Source organism: Corapipo altera, unplaced genomic scaffold, assembly GCF_003945725.1.
Source record: "Corapipo altera isolate COAL_440 unplaced genomic scaffold, ASM394572v1 61, whole genome shotgun sequence".
Classification (NCBI taxonomy): Eukaryota; Metazoa; Chordata; class Aves; order Passeriformes; family Pipridae; genus Corapipo; species Corapipo altera.
This window is the reverse complement of record NW_020884910.1, coordinates 1813458-1832546: the sequence shown is the minus strand read 5'-3', so window position 1 is coordinate 1832546 and position 19089 is coordinate 1813458. Positions and strand designations below refer to the sequence as shown.

The following is a 19089-nucleotide window of genomic DNA, read 5'->3' as shown; positions in this document are numbered from 1 at the left end:
ACAATCAGTAGGACTTAAATTTCATGGTCTTTCCTTATGTGAGATTACAGTTGTCATATTGTGGCTACCCTGAAAAATGCTCAGGTAGTGCCCCCTCTACCCAAGAAGAATCTGAGCTTAGTTAAAAGTGCCTGAACAGTCAGTGTTTGTTAGCATTGCCTGAAACAACTTCTTTTGAATAACAGCTAATGGAATGCCAAGATGAGTGTGATTTTGTAACAGTCAATACAAATAAGAAACTTAAGGAAGTGTAACAACCAACACTATTTTATTAGAGGGGCAATGGCCAAGCCTTTCAGGAGGAATTAATTTTCAAGATTTGGCTACAGAAGAGCTCTACAATCTTATTGTCTTCCCCATGCCCAGCTGCGTGTTCTTTTTTTTTTTCTGGGGGAGGCTTCAGCAGATGCCTTCCGTCTTTTGGTCTTTGAAGGTGGGTTCCCTCTAGTGGCACTAAGAGGAGCATTGATTCTGTCTTATCGACTGATCTTGGCCCGTAGTAGGAGCAGAAGGAAAGAGGACACTGCAGGGTGTTACCAATTCACATCAGGAGACACTGACTTGTCTTCTTCTGGCTAATAGCCTCGGACTCTTGCCCACACGTTCTTTATTTTTTCAATCAGCTGTTCGGCCATTATACTGAGTTTAGCTGTTTCTCTGATGAGGAAGTTCCTGCAGGAGATGACAGTGCATGTGATAAGATACACAAATACATGAGGGTAATCTCCATCTGCTGTGGATATCACGCTGCCTGTCACTGAGAGTGCAGAGCTCCTCAGCAGTCTTAGAGAGGCTTTCCTCAATAGGCAGCATGTGTGTGGCATGAATTACATGAAACTCTGCCTCTAGGGTGATCAAGATTTTCCTTTTGTGAGGAGTCTCATTCCTCTTCCTTGAGGAATATGTATGTATAGCTAGAGCCAATTCTGTGATTTGCATCAAGTGACAATGGCACAGTCAGTACTGAGCCCCTCACAGACAGCAGCACCAGAGAACCCTCTTCCAGGTGAGCTGATCCCCCACCAGCCAGAGACCTCCTCCCTCACTACCCAAGAATAAAGAGCAGAACCTGCTGTCCCCACAAGCATGGTCATGTACAATGTGCATCCCTGGGAAGAGCCTGTGCTTTCACAGGAGACCATATCATCTCACCCTACCTCCCAGCACCTCACTCCCATGGTAGTCACATCAGGCTTTGGTTGCTGATTCATTTCCCATTGGGTCTCCCCATATAGATACTTGATTAATCTGTTCTTCCTCCCACTCCTCCCTCTCCCTTTTCACACATGGCTATTGCAGCGTTAGCACAGAGGAGCTTTTCATACCTAGTTGCAACAACTGCTGGAGTCTGGGCAGTATCAACCAAGAACTGACCCGCTCTAGGGGACACCTTGTTCACAGCTTCATAGACATAAGATGCAACTGCATCAGGGACGACCAGCCAGTCACGACGGTCTCTCTCAAAGACAGACTTTGAGTGCACTTCTGAAAAAAAGGAGGCAAAACCCTATCAGGCTTTTCCAGTCACTCACGTCTCTCAAATTTTCCCCCAGGTTCAGTGGGAAGATTCTTGAAGTTCTGAGATTCAGAACCTCTCCCCGAATTCACTCTAGCAGCATCCAGCAGCACCTCTTCACCTCTTCGTGGTGAATGCCACAGGCCTTACATGGCAGAGTGTTTGCCACGTATGGACAATTTTCATGCCAGATCTCTACTGACTTGTTTCACACTGCTGAGCACTATGGTCTTCAACTGTATCGCTGGGCTTAAGTCCAGTGAGAACCTGTAGAGCTGAGCTTTGTCTCAGGCAGACAGAAAAGCTTTTCAGACTTACCAGGCAGAGTGGTGCTGAGGAGCAGAATCAGAGCTATCATCAATACCCTGGATTGCAACATGGTTTGCAGTACCAGTTCTGCTCACTATACTGAGAGACCTGCAGGAATCAGCATACAATGTTTGTTTGTTTTCAGAGAAATAAAACATGTTGGTTAAACACCAGATTTTTGCAACAAAGCTAACCAATAAGTGAAAACAAGAACAGGAAAGACCACGGTGCATTTACTCTGAAGAAGTGAGGAAAAATAGTATAAAAAGGAAGGTGTCCTTTTATTTGTATAATCACTAATATCCACAATAATAACTTTCAGAGCTCAAAGAAATATGTGAGAGTAAAGCTAGGTCTTTTATATGAGAGCTAAAATCCCTTATTTCAGCACATGAACAAACCACTAAAACTGCCAGAAATAAGAATAGGTTTCCTCTGTGCATAAATACAACTGAAAAATTCATAATGTGGGATTTCTTTGTTTTATTAAATTGCTCTAAAGAACATTGTGCTAGTGTGCATGTGTGCATCACATACAATGATCATCTTAGTGACCCAGTGATCTGAGTGTTTTGCCTTGCTTTAGCTGAGGAAAGTTGCCAACCAGCCAACTAGGTTCACTTGTCTTTTTCACTCTGGGATTAATGCAGCCGATAGTAGCCCAAGCAGAACAAGTTCTCAAAAGGGAGTGAGTGCAAAATTTAGCTTCATCTGACTTCCTTTATTTTTGTCTGTTAAAAAGGTCAGAATTGGAGAATTGAAAATTCAGTACTTGGTACATTGAAAATACATTACATCTAAACAAGTTTTTCAAACATTCTGCGCTTAAAAACATGTTTAGAAATTAATATTGATTTATGCCCTCAACTATAGGGCTGCATCACTCAGAACAACATGAAGAAAACATTGAAGTTTTAGAATTGCAACAGCAAAAAAGGCTGCAAGTCTATTACATATGAATGCTTTGCTAAATCCCATACCAGGTGGCTACAAGTCAATGCTCCTTCTTATCCCACAGTAAGGAAATTTCCATCCATTTTTACATCCTTCTGTGCACAGATTGCCTCCAAAAGCTACCATTCCATTTACTAGACATACGTTGCCCAGGAGCAGTTGCTCCTTTACCACCCTACCTTGATTTTTAATCCCAGAGCCAGTTTTTCTCCATGTACACAAAGGCGTAAATTTGCTTCCCAAGAGCATAAAGAGGTGCTCTTATCCACTTTAGAGCCTGTAATCCCTGTCGTGAAGGCAGCTGGGAAAAGCTTATGTATCTTCCAACACTGAAACTCTGCAATTCCTACGATGGGCTTGACCGTCCTATGAGTGTCTTATGGAGCATCCATCACTCAACTTCAATCCGGGTCACCTCAAGCACCCCCACCTTCCCCCATTTCATCAGTATTCCTGCCTGCGGAGTGTGAGAAGCCAATTTCTTATTGGCTTGCAATAAGAAATGGGGAAAAATAGAAGATCGTCTTCACTCACTTCCTTTTGATCTAGACACACCAGTCACAATGCCCATCCCACCCAGAACAGAGTTCAGTGCTTACCTGTCCTGCCTTCTCTCTTTCTCAGGCTGAAGCTGAGGTAGATGCTCATCTGAGACACCGGCATTTATGGAGCGAATATAATGATAGCGAGGGGTCAAAGGTCCTGCTCTGTTTCCCCATTTGCTCTTTTGCAAGCACATCCAGCTCAGTGGGACAGGTAAGAAGCTGTGGAGGACTCTGGACCTGTTATTGAGATTTGGTAATGGGGGGTCAGTCTGACCTGAGCCTAAGAGATGTGGAAGGCAGCTCCTGGGTCACCGAGTCCCCTACTTTCACAGGCATCTGTGTCATAGAGACCGCTCTCATGAGTTGACCAAATTCCACATTAACAGTAGCTAGACCTGGGCTGAATTTTTGGGAAGGCCTGTGCCGTAACCTCCCTGCTCTGATAGTTGGAACTTACTTGCAGCTGTTATGGCCATTGGCATTTCCCCCTTCATTTACAGTAAAAGCATTAATGAAATGGTGCACAGGGGTAAGTGTGCACCCCTCTCACGTTTCTTCTTTCTCCATGGTCAAGTCTTTTTGCACAGGCTGGCAAGACACAGACCTATTAGAGCATGCCCAGATGGGCACAAAAACTTATCAGAGGGCTGAAACACCTCTCCCATGGGGAAAGGCTGAAAGAATTGGGTCTGTTCAGCCTAGAGAGAAGGCTCCAGGGAGATCTTATTATAGCTTTTCAATACTTAAAGGGTGCTTATAAGAAATAGGCTTTACTAGCGCTTGTAGTGACAGGAGAAAGGGAAACAGGTTTAAACTGAAATAGGACAGAGTTAGATTGGATGCAAGGAAGAATTCTTTACTGTGAAGGTGGTGAGACACTGGAACAGGTTGTCCAGAGAAGTTGTGGACACCCTATTTATCACCAGAAATGTTCAAGGCCAGGTTGGATAGGGCTTTGAGCAACCTGGTCTAGTTGCAGGGGTAGGATGGATGAGGTGACCTTGTAAGATCCCTTCCAATGCAAACTATTCTGATTCTATAATGTCTCCTAAAGATCCCTGGTCCCAGTCAGAAAGCGATGGCATTGCTGCTGTAGGGCATGTTTCCCATAGGTCAGGTTCCAAGCGCCCGCTGGGTCTTCAGTCAGGCCAGCCATCTGAGTTTAGCACATGGGACCACTGAGCAGAAGGGGGAAGAGACAGAAAGTCTGCAACACTGAGCTACAAAGTTCATCAGCTAAGGGGAATGGGAGGACATAAATTAAACCTACCATGTGAGCCCCAACAGACCTCCATTTTCATGTTGGCCACTTTATTATTAGGTGACTGTCACACGTGGGAAGTGTGAGAAGCTCAATCAGTACCTTCATTTATCAACCAAACAAAATTTTTAGAAGACTTTTCTTCTCATGGTGCTTCAAGTGCTTTAGAATCAAACAGTAACTGTTCTCATTTTACAGGCATGGCAGCCAGTCAGTGATGGCTAGAGTGGGTCACATCATTAAAGAGGGCTGTCAATGGTTTCCCATATATTTTTCCCCTCTCTTGGTATTTATTCAAATGATCTTCCTTAGAAAAACAAAGAAAAAAAGTCTCCAAAATAAGAAAAAAAAATATTTATTATTTGCTTCCCCCATTGAAGCAAATAATTTTGCATTTTTGTCCAACAAACAACAACAGCAGATTCTTACTAATGGGTAACAAGGCTAATTCCAGAAATAAGAACATATAATTTTCAGTTCTACTTCGGGTGCAAACACTAAAAGCAATTTATAGTCTAGGAAGTACACACAAGAGCAACTGGTTGAAAGTTCTCTTATATTTCAGTTAGACATGTGACATTCATTGAAGAGGATCTACACATTTATAATCTGCTTTTACAGCTGGGGTAACATTCAGAAGACCGTAATAAGGCACATTATAGGCATTAAACTTGGCAGAAATAGGAATGAGCAGTCCTTACTTGTGGGGGTTAATTTAATATAACCTCAAGTATCACCCCTCTCCTGTGTCAGGTCAACAAATGGAAGGCTCTCACCCCATTATGTCGGTGTTTTTAACTGATGTGCTGCTGGAGATAGACAGTGGCACAGAGGAGACTTAGCTGCCCTGTGTGGTAATACATACTGCTGAAGACTTTGCTTTGGGGTTGTATCACACAAGGTAACTTCCCCAGCTTAGTTAGCCTAACTTTAGCTAGTGCTATCATGAATACAATCGCAGAGATAGCAACTGGGCATTTCAGCACTTTCTACTGCCAAGCAGGCACTTGCCAAGACCAGATCAATGATTGCACAGAAGCAGCCCTTGCCCTCCATTCCTGGAATGGCATTCCAGAATGGCAGGGCGCTCTGCAAATAAGCAAGAAACCCAGATATTGCAGGTCCTTTCTTAATCAAAGAAATATTACATGATTTTTTTATCTCTCTTATGAATCTATGGTCTGAGGTGGAAAGCAGCTGACAGCAGCATGGGTGTCCTTATCTGGCCCTCTCTATGTGGCATGGTCACATTATCTTAAATTAGGGTAACTCCAGTGGCTATGAAGGCACTTTATTTGAGACAGAAGATTCATTTTTGGTGAGTAAGATATATTCCTTCAACTGCATGACAAGAAGAACAAAACCCTAGAATAGCAACAACTCCCATATGTGAAACATTCAACTTTTTCCATCACGAATGGGCTGACATATGAACATCAGCTCTTTGGAATGGCTGAAAAATTAAGCATCAATAAATTGCAATATAGAAAGAATGAGGTTAGGTGATTTCCTACTGCTATTTCTTTTAGTGTGCTGTATTGGAGCTGCTTAGTTCTCAGTCTCTTTTCAAAAGTCAAAGACACTGTAATTTTACTGGAAAAAAGGGTTCACATTGTATTGTGCAATGCTGTCACAATGGGTTTCAGTTATAGCCAATTAAAACTAGAAATAAGCATCTAGAGCAGAGTCTATTTCCTTCCCACTTTTCTGTCTGCTTGCAGTTGAAAAGTATGCATATATAGATTTCCTCTGTCGTTATTTCACAGCCCACCACCAACTGGTGTTTTATGAACCGCAGTGGTCTGTGGACCAGTAAACCTGGTATCATTTCTGCTTCCCTGCTGGATAACTTAGTCTACTTCTGTCGCAATTTAAGAAGTTACAGAATTAGCACTCAGATACAATCAGTTTTCCCTGAAGAGTTTTGCTTAATGTTTCTATAAATAAGAACAAAGTGACTGAAGAGGATATCAAGTGTGATAAAGATTAAACTCTTCAGACTTCACACCGCACAAATTGTGTTCACACAATCTGCAATTAGTCACCCTAGCTCAATTATGGGGACTAGAGGAGCAAATAAAGATGGAGGGTTCCTTCATAGGATGTAGATAAAAAAGCACATTCTCTGCAGTTAGTGTGCTCATGCTTCAACAGCTTCTCCTGTTACAGAGTCATCTGGGTTTTCTTGCAGTGTGAGGAGGTTCTTGCTCTTGAGAAAACTTGCTAGACACATGTTGGCTTATACACACTTGAATGTAAATGAAAATGAACTCTGCCCATGCTACCATATTAGGATCTCCCCTCATGTCTCAAATAGCCTCTACTCTTTGATGGAGAAAGGGGCAACCCTTCCCTGAAACCTGGACATTTGGGCTTGGTTGGAATGACAGGAAAAAGTTGTCCTGTATGTTGCATGAAACTACAAAGCACAAGGAAAGAATCAAATTCCAAGTTACCAATTCAGCTTCCATGGGTAGAATCCGCAGGGTCCTGGCTATCTGCTAAAAGTCACCAGAGGGCAAAGCTAAAGTCAGAACTCGATGCTAGTTTTGGAAGAAGGTGCCTCATATTATTTTGTCATTGCAGTCATCATAAACTCCTCTTAACTAATAAAAATACTAGTCCATCTTAGAAGAGAGGGTTCATAAAATCCTCAGCAGGTCATAAAATAAAAATAAAAATGATTCACAGCTAGTGGCTGAGGAACAGATTCAAGAGTGATACTGGCTTTGCAAGTTCTGCAAACACACTTAATTCCCTATATTTCAAATGTGACTTGTGGGTCTATTCATATTGTTCAGTTTGAGTCTAATGCAGACAAGTATTACGCTTAATATAGCCTTCCTTTCTTAAATTCAAACTTTGGAGTTAGTCTTTTAGATCTTTTTTCTCAACAGCCAACAACTGCTGGCAAATAGACCCTCTGTCTTCAAAAAGTAGGCCTCTGGTTCTGAAACAAGGTCAACTAGAGAAGCTAGCTGGTCCTTCTGTTTTATCTTCAGAGGCAGAAATTAGGAATAAGCACTTTCAGCCAAGAAACTGTAGGAAGATGAGCACTCTCTGTAGTAGCCTTTGGTCGACCAGCAACTGCATTGGATATCCAACTAGGACCATTTGTATGAAGTGTGATGCTTCCCATCATTGTCCAAAGAAAAGAAAAACAAGGAGGTGGGCAAAATGAAAGTCTCTCCAAGTCAGTCTTCCAAGGGAAAGCATAAGCACATCAGTAATTAGGACATTAAAAAACAAACAGTAGCAAGTGTCCCATGCGGCACTGACTGGGAAATGAACCAGGCAAGACAGTCATTGGTACTGGCCAATCTCCATTGCCTCTGGGTTACAAAATAATTCATGAGATTCTCCAAAAGCTCCTTGACAACCGTTGAGTCTCTTAAATCCAAGAAGTGCCTCTGGCAAGCCAGTTTCCCATGGAAGCAGCCAGCATCCAGAGGGCTTCTCTTTCTCTGGCACATTTTAAATAAAAACAGTGGATTAATCACATCAAGGAGAAATGGTAAGTTTTTCTCCTTCACAACTGGTCTCAGAGCACAGAGAAATTCTGTGTTCTAGTTGTAAGGTGAGAGATGAGGGAACCCTACAATCTAGCTATAGATCAGATGCACCACACATGCAGCACTGTGTAAGTGCCAGGGTGAAGATCATGGACAATATTAAAAATGGTGACTGTAAGAGTTCTTCAGAGCCCTTTATCCCATCCCATGTATATGATACATGGCATAGAGAGCAAATGGAGAATATAAAATGCATGGAAAAGAGTACCTGGCTTAGGAAAGATATATTCACCAAAACCGTGCTTCCTCGAGTTGAGGGAAATTCTGTCCATGGTGCAAGGGACAGCAGTTATAATTTACTCAGTCCCTGAAGAGAAGGCCAAACCTTAGTAAATTTAGCCCTTCAAGTTACAAATAAACTCAAGTCTCGATGAAAGGCTAGAACAAGTATCTTTTAAGGCACTAGGGTCTAAGCTTAAAGAAGGCCAGACTGTTTCAGTCAGTAAAGGGTGGATAACCCGGAAATTTGCAGACATGTTAGTGAGATCTTAAGGCAGTGAACATCCTTCCAACACTGTGATCCTCCTGTTTGGGAGAGAGGCTTAGTGGGGACAAAAGGAAGCAACTGCCCCAACTGTGCTGAGCAGTCAGGCAGAAGCAACAAACATTACACATTCTGAAGCACAACAAAGGGCCTTAGAAAGAAGATGCTGTGCCTCCCCACACCAGACTCCCAGGGGACCGGATCAGATGATCACCAGAGGCCCTTTCTAATCGAAATTATTCTACTGTCTTGTGACTTTACAACTCTGTGAACATTGGAGCCTTTCTCCAGTAACTGGTGTGCGAAGGACCAGCATTCTACAGACTGGGCTCCTTGCAGTGCACTTAACAAAGAGAACTGGTATCTATCTTTCAGATTAGGAGTATACTATTTACTGAAAAAAATCTGCTGTTTCCAATAGCAATGAACTACAGCCCATTGCAAACCTGTGTTTCCAATCACGGCGAGAATAAAAATGGGTTAGGTATGGCTTTCATGGGCACGAGTCGTAGATTCTTCAGAGTTGCAAACCTAAGGAGAAGCTGCTTTATCTGTTTTATTGCTGGTTTATTGCTGGTTGTCTGTTCAATCAAAAGCAGCCATCCCAACCCATACAGTAAAAAAACTAAGAGAAGTCCAGTGGGAATCGTAGTTCTTTCAGTACTGACATTAAATGATTATGCTTTTTCCACTGTGGGAACTTGCTCTGTCCTGCAAGAGAAAAGAAAAGATTCAGGAACAAGGACTGATGAATAGAAATCATATGTCTTCCTACCTGCTCTGAACACCATAACAAAAACCATTCATACATACACACATCCCAGCTGGAACTTGAATTGTGCTTCCTTCCAAAACACAGAAGTGAAAACGTGCAAAATACAGTCCCTTCAGAAGATTTCCATCTGTTAAAACTCTGCATATATGTGATAATGGACACTTAACATTTTTTTTATTTAAAAAAACCTTCATTTTTTAAGGGGAAATACACTGTCTAACTTGGAGACTAGCATTTGGATATGAAGTTTTTCACATTTAGGTTGCCACCTAAAATCCAGTCCCAGTCCAGACAAGATGAGCTGTAAACAATAGCTGTTCACTGCCCATATAATGCATGTTTAGTTCTCAAGAGTCCCAAGAAGAGAGTCATACTCTTTCACTTGGCTTGGAGAATGACACATTTCTCATCCATGCTACCTGAAAGCCTGTTTTATGTAGCTTTAGGCATCTTACCTGGATGGATATGAATCATCTTAAAAATATCACAAAGATACAATAAAAATTAAATGTTAAGAATAGATAATAGGAGAATCATGCACACTGTAAAAGAAATCAGAAGTAAACCAACTCCAGAGATGGTTGCAGAGGGGTACTCAGTACTGCTGCCTAGTCTGGAGGTGCTTTCTCTCCAGTCAGAGCCAGAGAACAGCTATTTTAACACCAACACATGCATAGAACCCCAAAAGTGAGAGGGTATAACATATCACCCTGTAGGGGACCTACTTCTACAGCCATGCAACACATGTCTCAAGACAGAGAACTCAACAAGCTCTTCACAACCAGGCTCCACAGAGCACCCCCTGCTCCTCGGCCTCTGTTTGCAAGATGACAGGCTATAGAAAGTATAAAACATTTACTCTCATTCCCCAAACCCCAATTTTTCCTTAGGTGGGAAAGCAAAAAGGTAGCTGACTCACTGAGCGTGTCCCTGCTCTGCCTTTGAGCTTCTTGTCTTGACTCGGGATGATTTCTAAGGAGCGATAACTGGGGGGTTTATCTTCCGGCCATTCCCGAGACCGGTTCCTCTGCCTGTGGTTTGTTGCTGGGACATGGACCTGATCCTCTGAGGAGCTCCACGACCCCCTGCGAGACGGGGGGGAATAGCTGTGCTGCCGCTGGCCTGAGTTATTGCTCCTCCCAGTGTGGTTCTCGTATTCTCGCCTCCCTGTGGGCTCCTGTCTCCCGCCACGATGGTGGCTGGAGCGCTCCTTGGCCTCCTCTGCATAGAAATGGTTGCTGCTGCTGCTCTTGCCCCTCTCAGCTTGGCGTGCGGGCGACACATCCCGTCTGGAGTACTGTGGCCTGCCATTGTAGCCACCTGTCCTCTGCCTCTGAGGATGATCCTCTCGCTGCCTGTCCCAGATGTCCTGACTGTAGCTGGAATGAGAATCTCCACTGGAAGGCACGGGCCACCTCCGGTTTTCCCTTCTGTCCTCTGCTGCAGAGTCCCAGGATCGGGGGGTGTGGGTGGCTCTTTGCGGCCGTGAGGAGTTGCTGCTCCCATGGATGGAGGAGATGTGATCAGCGAGAGGAGGTGGCATGATGTCAGAGCCCAGGGAGGACAGCAGGCTGGGCTGCACAGCCTGCTGCTGGTGGGAGGGTGGCCGGAGCTGTGACATGTTGAGGTTTTGGATTTCAGACTCCAGATAGTCCAAAACACCGTTGTTATGGGAAAGCTGGGCTTGTGGCTGTACCAGTGGAAGACTGTTCTGCAGAGACACATCTAAGGATAAAAGCACAGGAGAACGCAGCAAGTCAAGAGGAAATGAAGAGAGGGCCCTTCTGCACTCATGAGCCTGGCTGAGTCCCTTCTCTCCTCCTCCTGCTCCTCACTGCAAGAGCTGCATGATTCTCAAGTACCACAACCAGCACATCCAGACCAAACAAGGTAAGATGCAGAGAGTAGTAACTAGTAGCTGCCTTTCCTTAAGAAGACTCAGTGTATTGTGTATTAAATCATGGAGGCTCAGTCACTGGACCTTTCTAAGGAAACTGGTGCCCTGACTAGGAAAAATGGTAACTGTAGATTTAACTAGTGGGCTGAAGAAGTATATACTCAAACATCTTGAATCTAGCATTTAAGATGTTTGCAAACAGTTTTTTCAAACAACAGGTAAAACTCATCAGACACAGATTAAATCTGTGACTACAGCACAGTGATGAAAAGCTAATTTCAGATAAAAATATGTTATATACTTTTGAGAAGTCAGAAACAGAATTCCTCTGTTTTCCTTGAGCGATTAAACAATATTACTGGTAGTAAGTTATTTTATTTAATTATTTCTCCAGGACTTCAGAGACTTCCCTCCTCTATTTAAGTTACAAATAAATTCCACTATACAAGTGATTTTGGGGCAGAACAACATTTAAAATTCTTCCTGGTTCATTAAAGAGCCTTTCATTTTTTGCTGCATGCAGGGTGGATCTATTTCACAGAAGGCAGTTTGCCCTTAATCATTTAAGACTAGAGATTTGATAAGAACTCAAACAAATTGCACCTCACTTGTCATGTCAGTTTTGGCTATAAGGAGTTGACCGTGACCAGCACAGCAGAACAAAGAGACAGTACCCTCCTCTGCCACACAAAGCAAGATAAGCTGGGTATATTTACCCTGCAGTCGCTGGGGTGTAGCACAGATATACCTTAGTTAGCACTAAACTACTTCACCCAGCACTGAGCCCAGCAAGACACTTAAGATGAACAGGCTATATTTATCCACCCAGGCAAGTCTACAGTACGCTGTAGATGTAGCAGAGCTGTTATGCTCAGACATGCAACCATGCTAGAAACATCTCTCTTTTGTAGTAGAGAGGCTAAAGCCTCAATGCTGAACTTCCCTAAGAAGTTACCTAGTTCTCATCCTGATTTCCCTCTGAAATGATGCCCATGGTCTTACCTCGTTGCAGTAGAGGGTTCAGCTGGTAAGAGGAAAGTTTTGAGTTCCTGTCACCACCTCCATAGAACATGTTCGGTGCTATCCAAGGTGCAAGTGCCTGAGCCCGCTTTATGAACCGATGCCGTTCCAGTACTGTAAAAGAAGAAGAAAGCTTACTGCAGCTATCCAGAGAGCACAGCTTGTAGATCAGATACCATTTTGCTTGTTAGGCTGTAGCCTTTGGATACAGGAAATTCACAAAATGAAAATCTCTCTCCAACCTATGACAAAGTTAAAACAGAACACGGGAAATTCCAATATGACGTTGTATATCTTCAAAAAGATACCTAAAACAGAAGAAAAGGGTTACTGCCTAACATTCAGAGTCCAGTCCCAGCAACTGGGAACAAATAACACTATGATTAAGTATGCAGCACTACCAGCTGTAAGACTTCTACCTGCTTTGTCATTATGAGTATAGTTGTGGAAAGGTGTGAAATAATGTTTCATACAGTAAGACATAGCACAGTTTTCTCTCTCTCAAAACTTTTTCAGCTCATCATTGGTCCTTTCCCCTTTTAGTTTTGATTTACAGCTAAACAAGATCTTTCTTTGCCACTTTCATATGGGTTCTGTCCAGATCGTATTTTCCTCTCTATACTCCATTATTTCCTCTCTGTTCCACATATAGGGCACTCAGAGGTGCACTGCCCAGCTTCTCCCTTTCTAGTCTCTCTCTGCAATTTACCTCAGCATGATTGCTAAAACTAAATCCCTTAGGACAGTGTGATCAAACTGGCGAACAACCTAAATTTCCGGTTTTCAACAGCAATGTCTAGTGCGCCGAAAGAGCAAACTTGGTGGAAATGTCTCTTCCTCATTGGGTTTCTGCCACCATCTCCAGAACCCTATTCGTAGGGTCAGGCTCCATTCACTTTTTTCAGCATTTCCATCTCATCTCCTCTACACAGACAACCTAACCATTCTTGTCTTCAAAACCATAGCTCGTCACTGCTTCTTTTGGGGGAATACCTAAAAACATCTTACAGAAACTTACTATTTCTGCCTCAAAACTTAGGTTTACAAACAAGCAAATTCTGCAAGTCCCAGACTTTAGAAAGCCTGGTTTGTTTGTCATTACTGAGTAAAGCTTTTCTGCAACAGGGCCTTTGCAAAATTTCTCTCATATGGCTTCCCTGAAGTTTCAAAAGTGATAGGCTTTTACTGCAACCTCATCTCTGGTCAGGCATGAACAGAACATTCCTGGCTATACAGTTTAGGAAACACATAGGAACATAATTGCCTTTGAGACTGTTACTCCTCTGATAAATCTGGCTGAAGTTGGCTGATGAAATTAAAAGCTATTGGAGGGAAAGAGATAGGGGATAGACAGACAGGTTGACTGCAAAAGATTTGCTTCTTTAAGAAACCAGGCTACAGCTAAGCTCCAATTAATTCTGTCCCCCGGGTTCATTGTATCAGGCAGCATTTAGACTGCATGTTCTCTGGGACTGAGCTTTCCATTTCAGGTAGCACTCCAGTTATTAAACATGTCCTCCTTTAGCTGTTTCACTGAATTTATACAGAGCACCACTTGCAGCAAAACAAGGACTGACCATGCCTCTCAACTCATCCTACCCTTTCCCCAGAAGTCATGCAGCTCCACTTCATTCTCGATTTCAGACTCCCTCCTCGGTCTGGCTCCAACCAGAGAGAACTACAAAGCTGGAAACTTCAGGGGTTTTAATCCTAAGACTCCAGTATATCTTCAAAGCTCTGTGGCCTGAGGTAGCAGCTTTCAAGCACCTTATGTCAAACTTGATTAACTTTCTTTTCTTTTTTTTTTGTCCCAAGAGATTTCCCTCCAGTTTAGGTTTCAAACTTGAAGGAAGAAAGAAAGAAGGTGAAGGATAAAAAGAAGAGAAAGGCCTCATCTCTCCCTCTCTTATTCCTCCAGTTACCACCTTGAGAATGTCCTAGAACCTGCTGACTGCACGTCCCTCGGTTTTGACCATGGTCTTTGCCTGAGGAGCAGAGGTCCAGCAGCTGTGGGCATACCTACTTAGGGTTCTCCCCCTTAAGGTATGAAGGTAGTCACTAGGACCAAGGTCATCATGTCCCTGTAATTCTCTGATCTCTTCCTACAGCTGAACAAATGCAGAATTACCCCTGGACTTCCTTCACTACTTTTAGCCTTTCTTCCTTCCCCAGATACTTTGCTTTCCAGTTTGAATCTGATATATATTCTGGTTCCCCACCTGCAAAATACAAGTAAAGTTATAGATCTTTTTAAAGTGAACATATTTATTTAAGAAAGGTCAGATTCACCTGAATTCCAAGATTCATACCTGCTGTAAAACTGGCAGAATGTTGTGTTGTTCCCTTCATTTATTCCCTACTGAGAAAGGTTGTTCTTCACCTCTGACAGATCTTACAGCTGCTGGGCCAATTATTCAATTATAAAAAAAATATTTTTAAACCTAGTCAGACGCAGGTGCAAGTATATCCTATTTTATACCAATTCATTATTAGAAGAAGTCCACAGTAGAAAACGAACTAATGGGAACAGAAGGAGGTCATACATATATTTACCCTGATGGGCTTTTTGCAGAGCTTTCCATTGGGAACGTAATTGGCTCACTCCTGGGGCATGTTTAATATTTCTGTACACCAATCCTGAATTACTCAAACAAACTTCTTTTATTGCTAGGTTCAAAACCACGGTACTTAGTGCCGTGATTCACAGCCGCAGGATTACGTTTCCTCAATGGCACCTGTGACTGTTCTGTAGATCTAGGCTGTCCTCTAGTGGCCAACAACTGGGAAGAAAACACCCACACTTGGCTCACACTGGAATCGTAAAGGAGATGAGAATTTCTGCCTTCTCTTCAGCTGTATGGAACTGTTATTCCTCAGGACTGTTTTTAAGATGTTCCCTGAATCTATCTTCTTGTGTTTTTTAAGGCCTCCACTTCATTTCTTGGAGTGAAAAAAAAAGTAAGTCAGAGGCAGGATGAAGTGAAGAGAAGGTGTGTTAGAGGAGGGGAGCAGGCACAAGGACCCTTTGCAAAGTGGATAAAGAGGGCAGGCAGCTGGTATGCAAATTACAGCCACAGAACCCAGCAGCCAGTCAAGGAGGCTGGTCTTGGCTGTACCTTCTCTCATGAACAGGGAGAAGCTTTGGGAACCCTGCAAGAATTCCTCCTCCTCAACAGGAGGCAGGAAATAACAGCAGCGGTCTGGAGTGAGCTATAATCTACTGCACAGAAAAACAGAAAGGAGCTCACACAAATCTGAATCCCTTTTTTGTTGAGAACTAGGAATTCTGGAGGCGTTAGTCTTTCATCTCCACCACCTCTCTCTCCTTTCGCGGAAACTAATTTTTCTGCCAAATTTCCACAGCCTCCTCAAAGCTACACATTTCACTTGACAACCTGTAAAGCCCCCCAAAAGTGTTTTGTTTTGTTTTTAGCAGTAAGAGGGATGTTCTGTTCTCTCTTTGCAAGGGCTAACCAAATCAGGCTTAAGCCTAAAACTCTTACAGCTTACACCCAACTGATACCAAATAGCTCTTTTGAAGGTAAAGGGAAACCAGGAACCCAGCTCCTTGTTCATAAATCCTCTCCTTGTAGCATCTGGGGAAGAATCTGGTGATTCGATGATAAATAAACTTATTTGTTCTATTTTGTTTCTGTCAGACTGTGTAAGCTGCAGAGGGGCTAGTCCACCATGTGGCTAAGTAAGTTTCATTTACAGGGCTGCAGAGGTTATGTGACTTTAGCAGCCACAATTCAGACAGCAGCCTTATTAAAAAAACTATATCTGGCTGCAGAAACTTTATTACTGCTAAAAACAAACATAACGAAGTTTCTTTTAACCCTCAAAAACGCACTTATACAGTTGAGTACCAAGAGAGACCATCTTTCTCCTCTTTTTTCTCACTTCCTTCCCCCAAGAAAAACAAATACAACCTTCTTCTTGTGGAGGGAGCAGCTCTGAAAAAAAACATGAAGACAGAAAATGCCAATTTTTACATAATTCCTCTTGGAGCAACATACTTGAAGGTTAGGCTAGTTTGGACAGTAGTACAAAGGCATTTGCTTGCGTTCCTCACATGCACAGGCAAATGAACCACAAAACAGAGAAGAAAAGTCCTGAGCTACTCATACAAGGGAGCTGGATGACATGAGAGAAGCTGGTAAGAAGGTGTGAGTGAGGAGGAACCTCTGAAAGTTGGACACAAAAGAGCAAGGTGGGTTCTATGTATCTCAGCTCCCCTCCTCTAAACTCAGATAAGCTGGTCCCAGAGGTCACATTGGCCACAGAAATGTTTCATTTTATATGGATGCTGAGCAAAAGGGAGAAAGGGGAGCTCAGCAAGCTCCTAGTCAAGCTTTTGTATTGACAAAAGCCATAAATGGATGCACATTTGCTTGAACCTCACCTTCCTGGTTACAGCAGCACCGGGTTGGACAGCAGCCACACTGGATGTGGCAGCAGCAATACTGGGGGCAGCACTGGCACCAGCATATTCCAATCATCAGAAGGAGAAGGAGGCCACCGAGAATGATGAGGAGCACTGTAAGCCAATCTATGGGAAAAAAGGAGAGAGAAAAAGGATTGATCCTGATGTATCTGGCTGAGGTAAGTTACTGAGCACCTCTCCACTGCTGGAGATGTCTTGGAGTGGGGAAGAAGAGAACAGGAGGAGATATCTTGCCACCCAGGCAACAAACCACAGGCACTTACGGAGAACAATCAGCTTCACTTCTTTGTCTGCATCACCTGATGTATCTCCTGGTGCTTCCACAGTGCAGTAGTACACGCCGTGGTCCCACCACATGACCTCAGTGATGACAAGGTCTGCTCCTGCGGGAGAGGGACTGAGAGGTCAGTGGGCTACTTGGGACTGACACTATTTTCAGGCCCCACTCAAAACGTCTGCCTGCAGGCAACATGGAGTACTGCATCTCCCCTCTTCCCAAGCATAGCAATCACCTTGAAACAATCACATTTGAGTCAACTGAGAATTCCTATAGACAACATTCACTGTCAGTCACTTTCTTCTGTGTTGCTAGAAGGCAACACTACTTAGAAGTGGTACTAGTTCTGTGTGGAGTGAAATAACCAGCATGCTGCTGAATGTTAACAGACACCAGCTGCTGCCAATTGCCAGCTCTACTGGTTTTGGAACCCACTTCACTGTCCCTCTTAGGCCAGCCATCCCAATAGCTCATCTGGCAGGAGCAACAGTTATTGCTCTGGGAACAGCAGGGAGCATATAATACACCTGGACAATTACACAGTACTTCTTAGAAGAATGAACTGCCTTCTAGCCTCTGGGCTCCTCAGCTTTTGTGCTCTTCAGCAAAATCCTCACGCATCCCCAGCTCACCCTTAGCTCGTAGTGGCTCCAACACCCTCAGGCCAACTTGGGACAGGGCCCTTCACAGCTCTTATTCCACTGCCACCTCCCGGAATGTGTAAGCCACAGACTACATTAGCAACGTTTATACTTCTCTTCACTTAGCAGACCCAGATATTTTATAGTTACTGAGTTCAGTGCCTGCCTGGGAGGTCGAGTCACTTACTGTTCTGGATGGTGATCTTCCGTTGCTGGTAGTCGATGCCCAGCACGGGGTCCTTCTGCCCGTATTTCTGGATGACAATGCGCACCTTTCGCTGGCTGTCGTTGCAGTCGTTAGATGGGTCCTGGCCCAGGGCTAAACCAGCCTGGTATGCTACAAACACACAGCAGCAAATAAGATGCCAAAAGTTATTTCAAAGGACCAATTTCTATTCCCTTGTGAGCAGTAGAGAAACTCCTGAGTGCGTGTGTGCATTTGCTTTAGTTTAATAATACAAAGCATGGCTTCAAACTGGCAAGGACAAGTCACTTTGGAGTACTCAAAAACAAACAGAGGTAGAGCCACAGGAATGGCAGGGATTTTGAGAATGCAGAAGATGTGGAGGAGATCCCTCCTGTACTCACAACTGAAAGAACAGCAATAGAAAGAGCCTAATGATGGTAGGGTGGAGGGCAGCTCATGGAAAAAAATCATAAAACACCAGGGAGTACTGGAACTAAAACAAAAGTGTGTTTATTTACGAAACAAAACCTCCAGACATACATGAATGGGATTGTCTGCCTTTCCCTCCTGAATCCCATTAGATTTTGTGCATCTTATAAAGACAGGATATAATCCATCATCTGATTCCGGCTAAGGATTAAGTTAGAGATATCCAAGAGAATTAATGGAGGACTAGAGGCAATTTCTGTGCAATACTCCTGTGACAGACTCACAATATAAACATTGAATTGCCAGGTGTTTGGGAGCTGAGAGTTGGGGAGACAACTGATTCAGTCAGCATTGCCTGCAAAGGGCTTGCAGTGAAGAGAGGAGAGAACAAAGCTTGTCAAAGTCTCTTCCACTGCTGTACTTACCACAGAGCATGAATACCAGACCCAGCTAAGCAGACACCATGACCTTCATGCTTTTTGTCACTGTTTTCGTCTATTAGCCTGAGCCTGGGCTAAAAGCACTCATGTTATGCTGGGATCAGCTGAGCCAGGGACCTGCCTGCTTGTGGACTAGGCTGTAGAGCACTTGTTAATATGCCTACCTAACCCACTCAGGCTGCATAAAGGAGAGTTTGGGCACTAAGACACCCACTCTGAGCTCAGTCCTAAGTGTACAGTTGAGCTGAGGCCTCTTAAACATACTGCAGGGTTTATATAGAATAGAATAGAATAGAATAGAATAGAATAGAATAGAATAGAATAGAATAGAATAG

At 43.4% G+C, this 19089-nt stretch overlaps 2 protein-coding genes across 3 annotated transcripts in view; both read right to left on the bottom strand.

The window, feature by feature from the left end:
- Positions 1-306: 306 nt before the first annotated feature.
- LOC113951870 (apovitellenin-1-like) lies at positions 307-3451 on the bottom strand. Its single transcript, XM_027653417.1, has 4 exons — positions 3379-3451; positions 1835-1933; positions 1326-1485; positions 307-672 (listed from the first exon to the last, which is right to left on the bottom strand). The coding sequence occupies exons 2-4, from the start codon at positions 1893-1895 to the stop codon at positions 576-578; spliced, it is 318 nt and encodes a 105-aa protein (XP_027509218.1). The 5' UTR covers positions 1896-1933; positions 3379-3451; the 3' UTR covers positions 307-575.
- Positions 3452-9172: 5721 nt separating this feature from the next.
- ILDR1 (immunoglobulin like domain containing receptor 1) overlaps positions 9173-19089 on the bottom strand; it is a 14654-nt gene continuing 4737 nt past the window's right edge. For both annotated transcript variants that reach the window (XM_027653415.1, XM_027653416.1), the window contains exons 3-8: positions 17886-18035; positions 17044-17163; positions 16739-16885; positions 12316-12447; positions 10336-11141; positions 9173-9352 (exon numbers count right to left, since the gene is read on the bottom strand). In XM_027653415.1, the coding sequence (XP_027509216.1) occupies positions 9311-9352; positions 10336-11141; positions 12316-12447; positions 16739-16885; positions 17044-17163; positions 17886-18035 (1397 nt within the window). In that variant the 3' untranslated portion in view covers positions 9173-9310. The remainder of the gene's footprint in view (positions 9353-10335; positions 11142-12315; positions 12448-16738; positions 16886-17043; positions 17164-17885; positions 18036-19089) is intronic.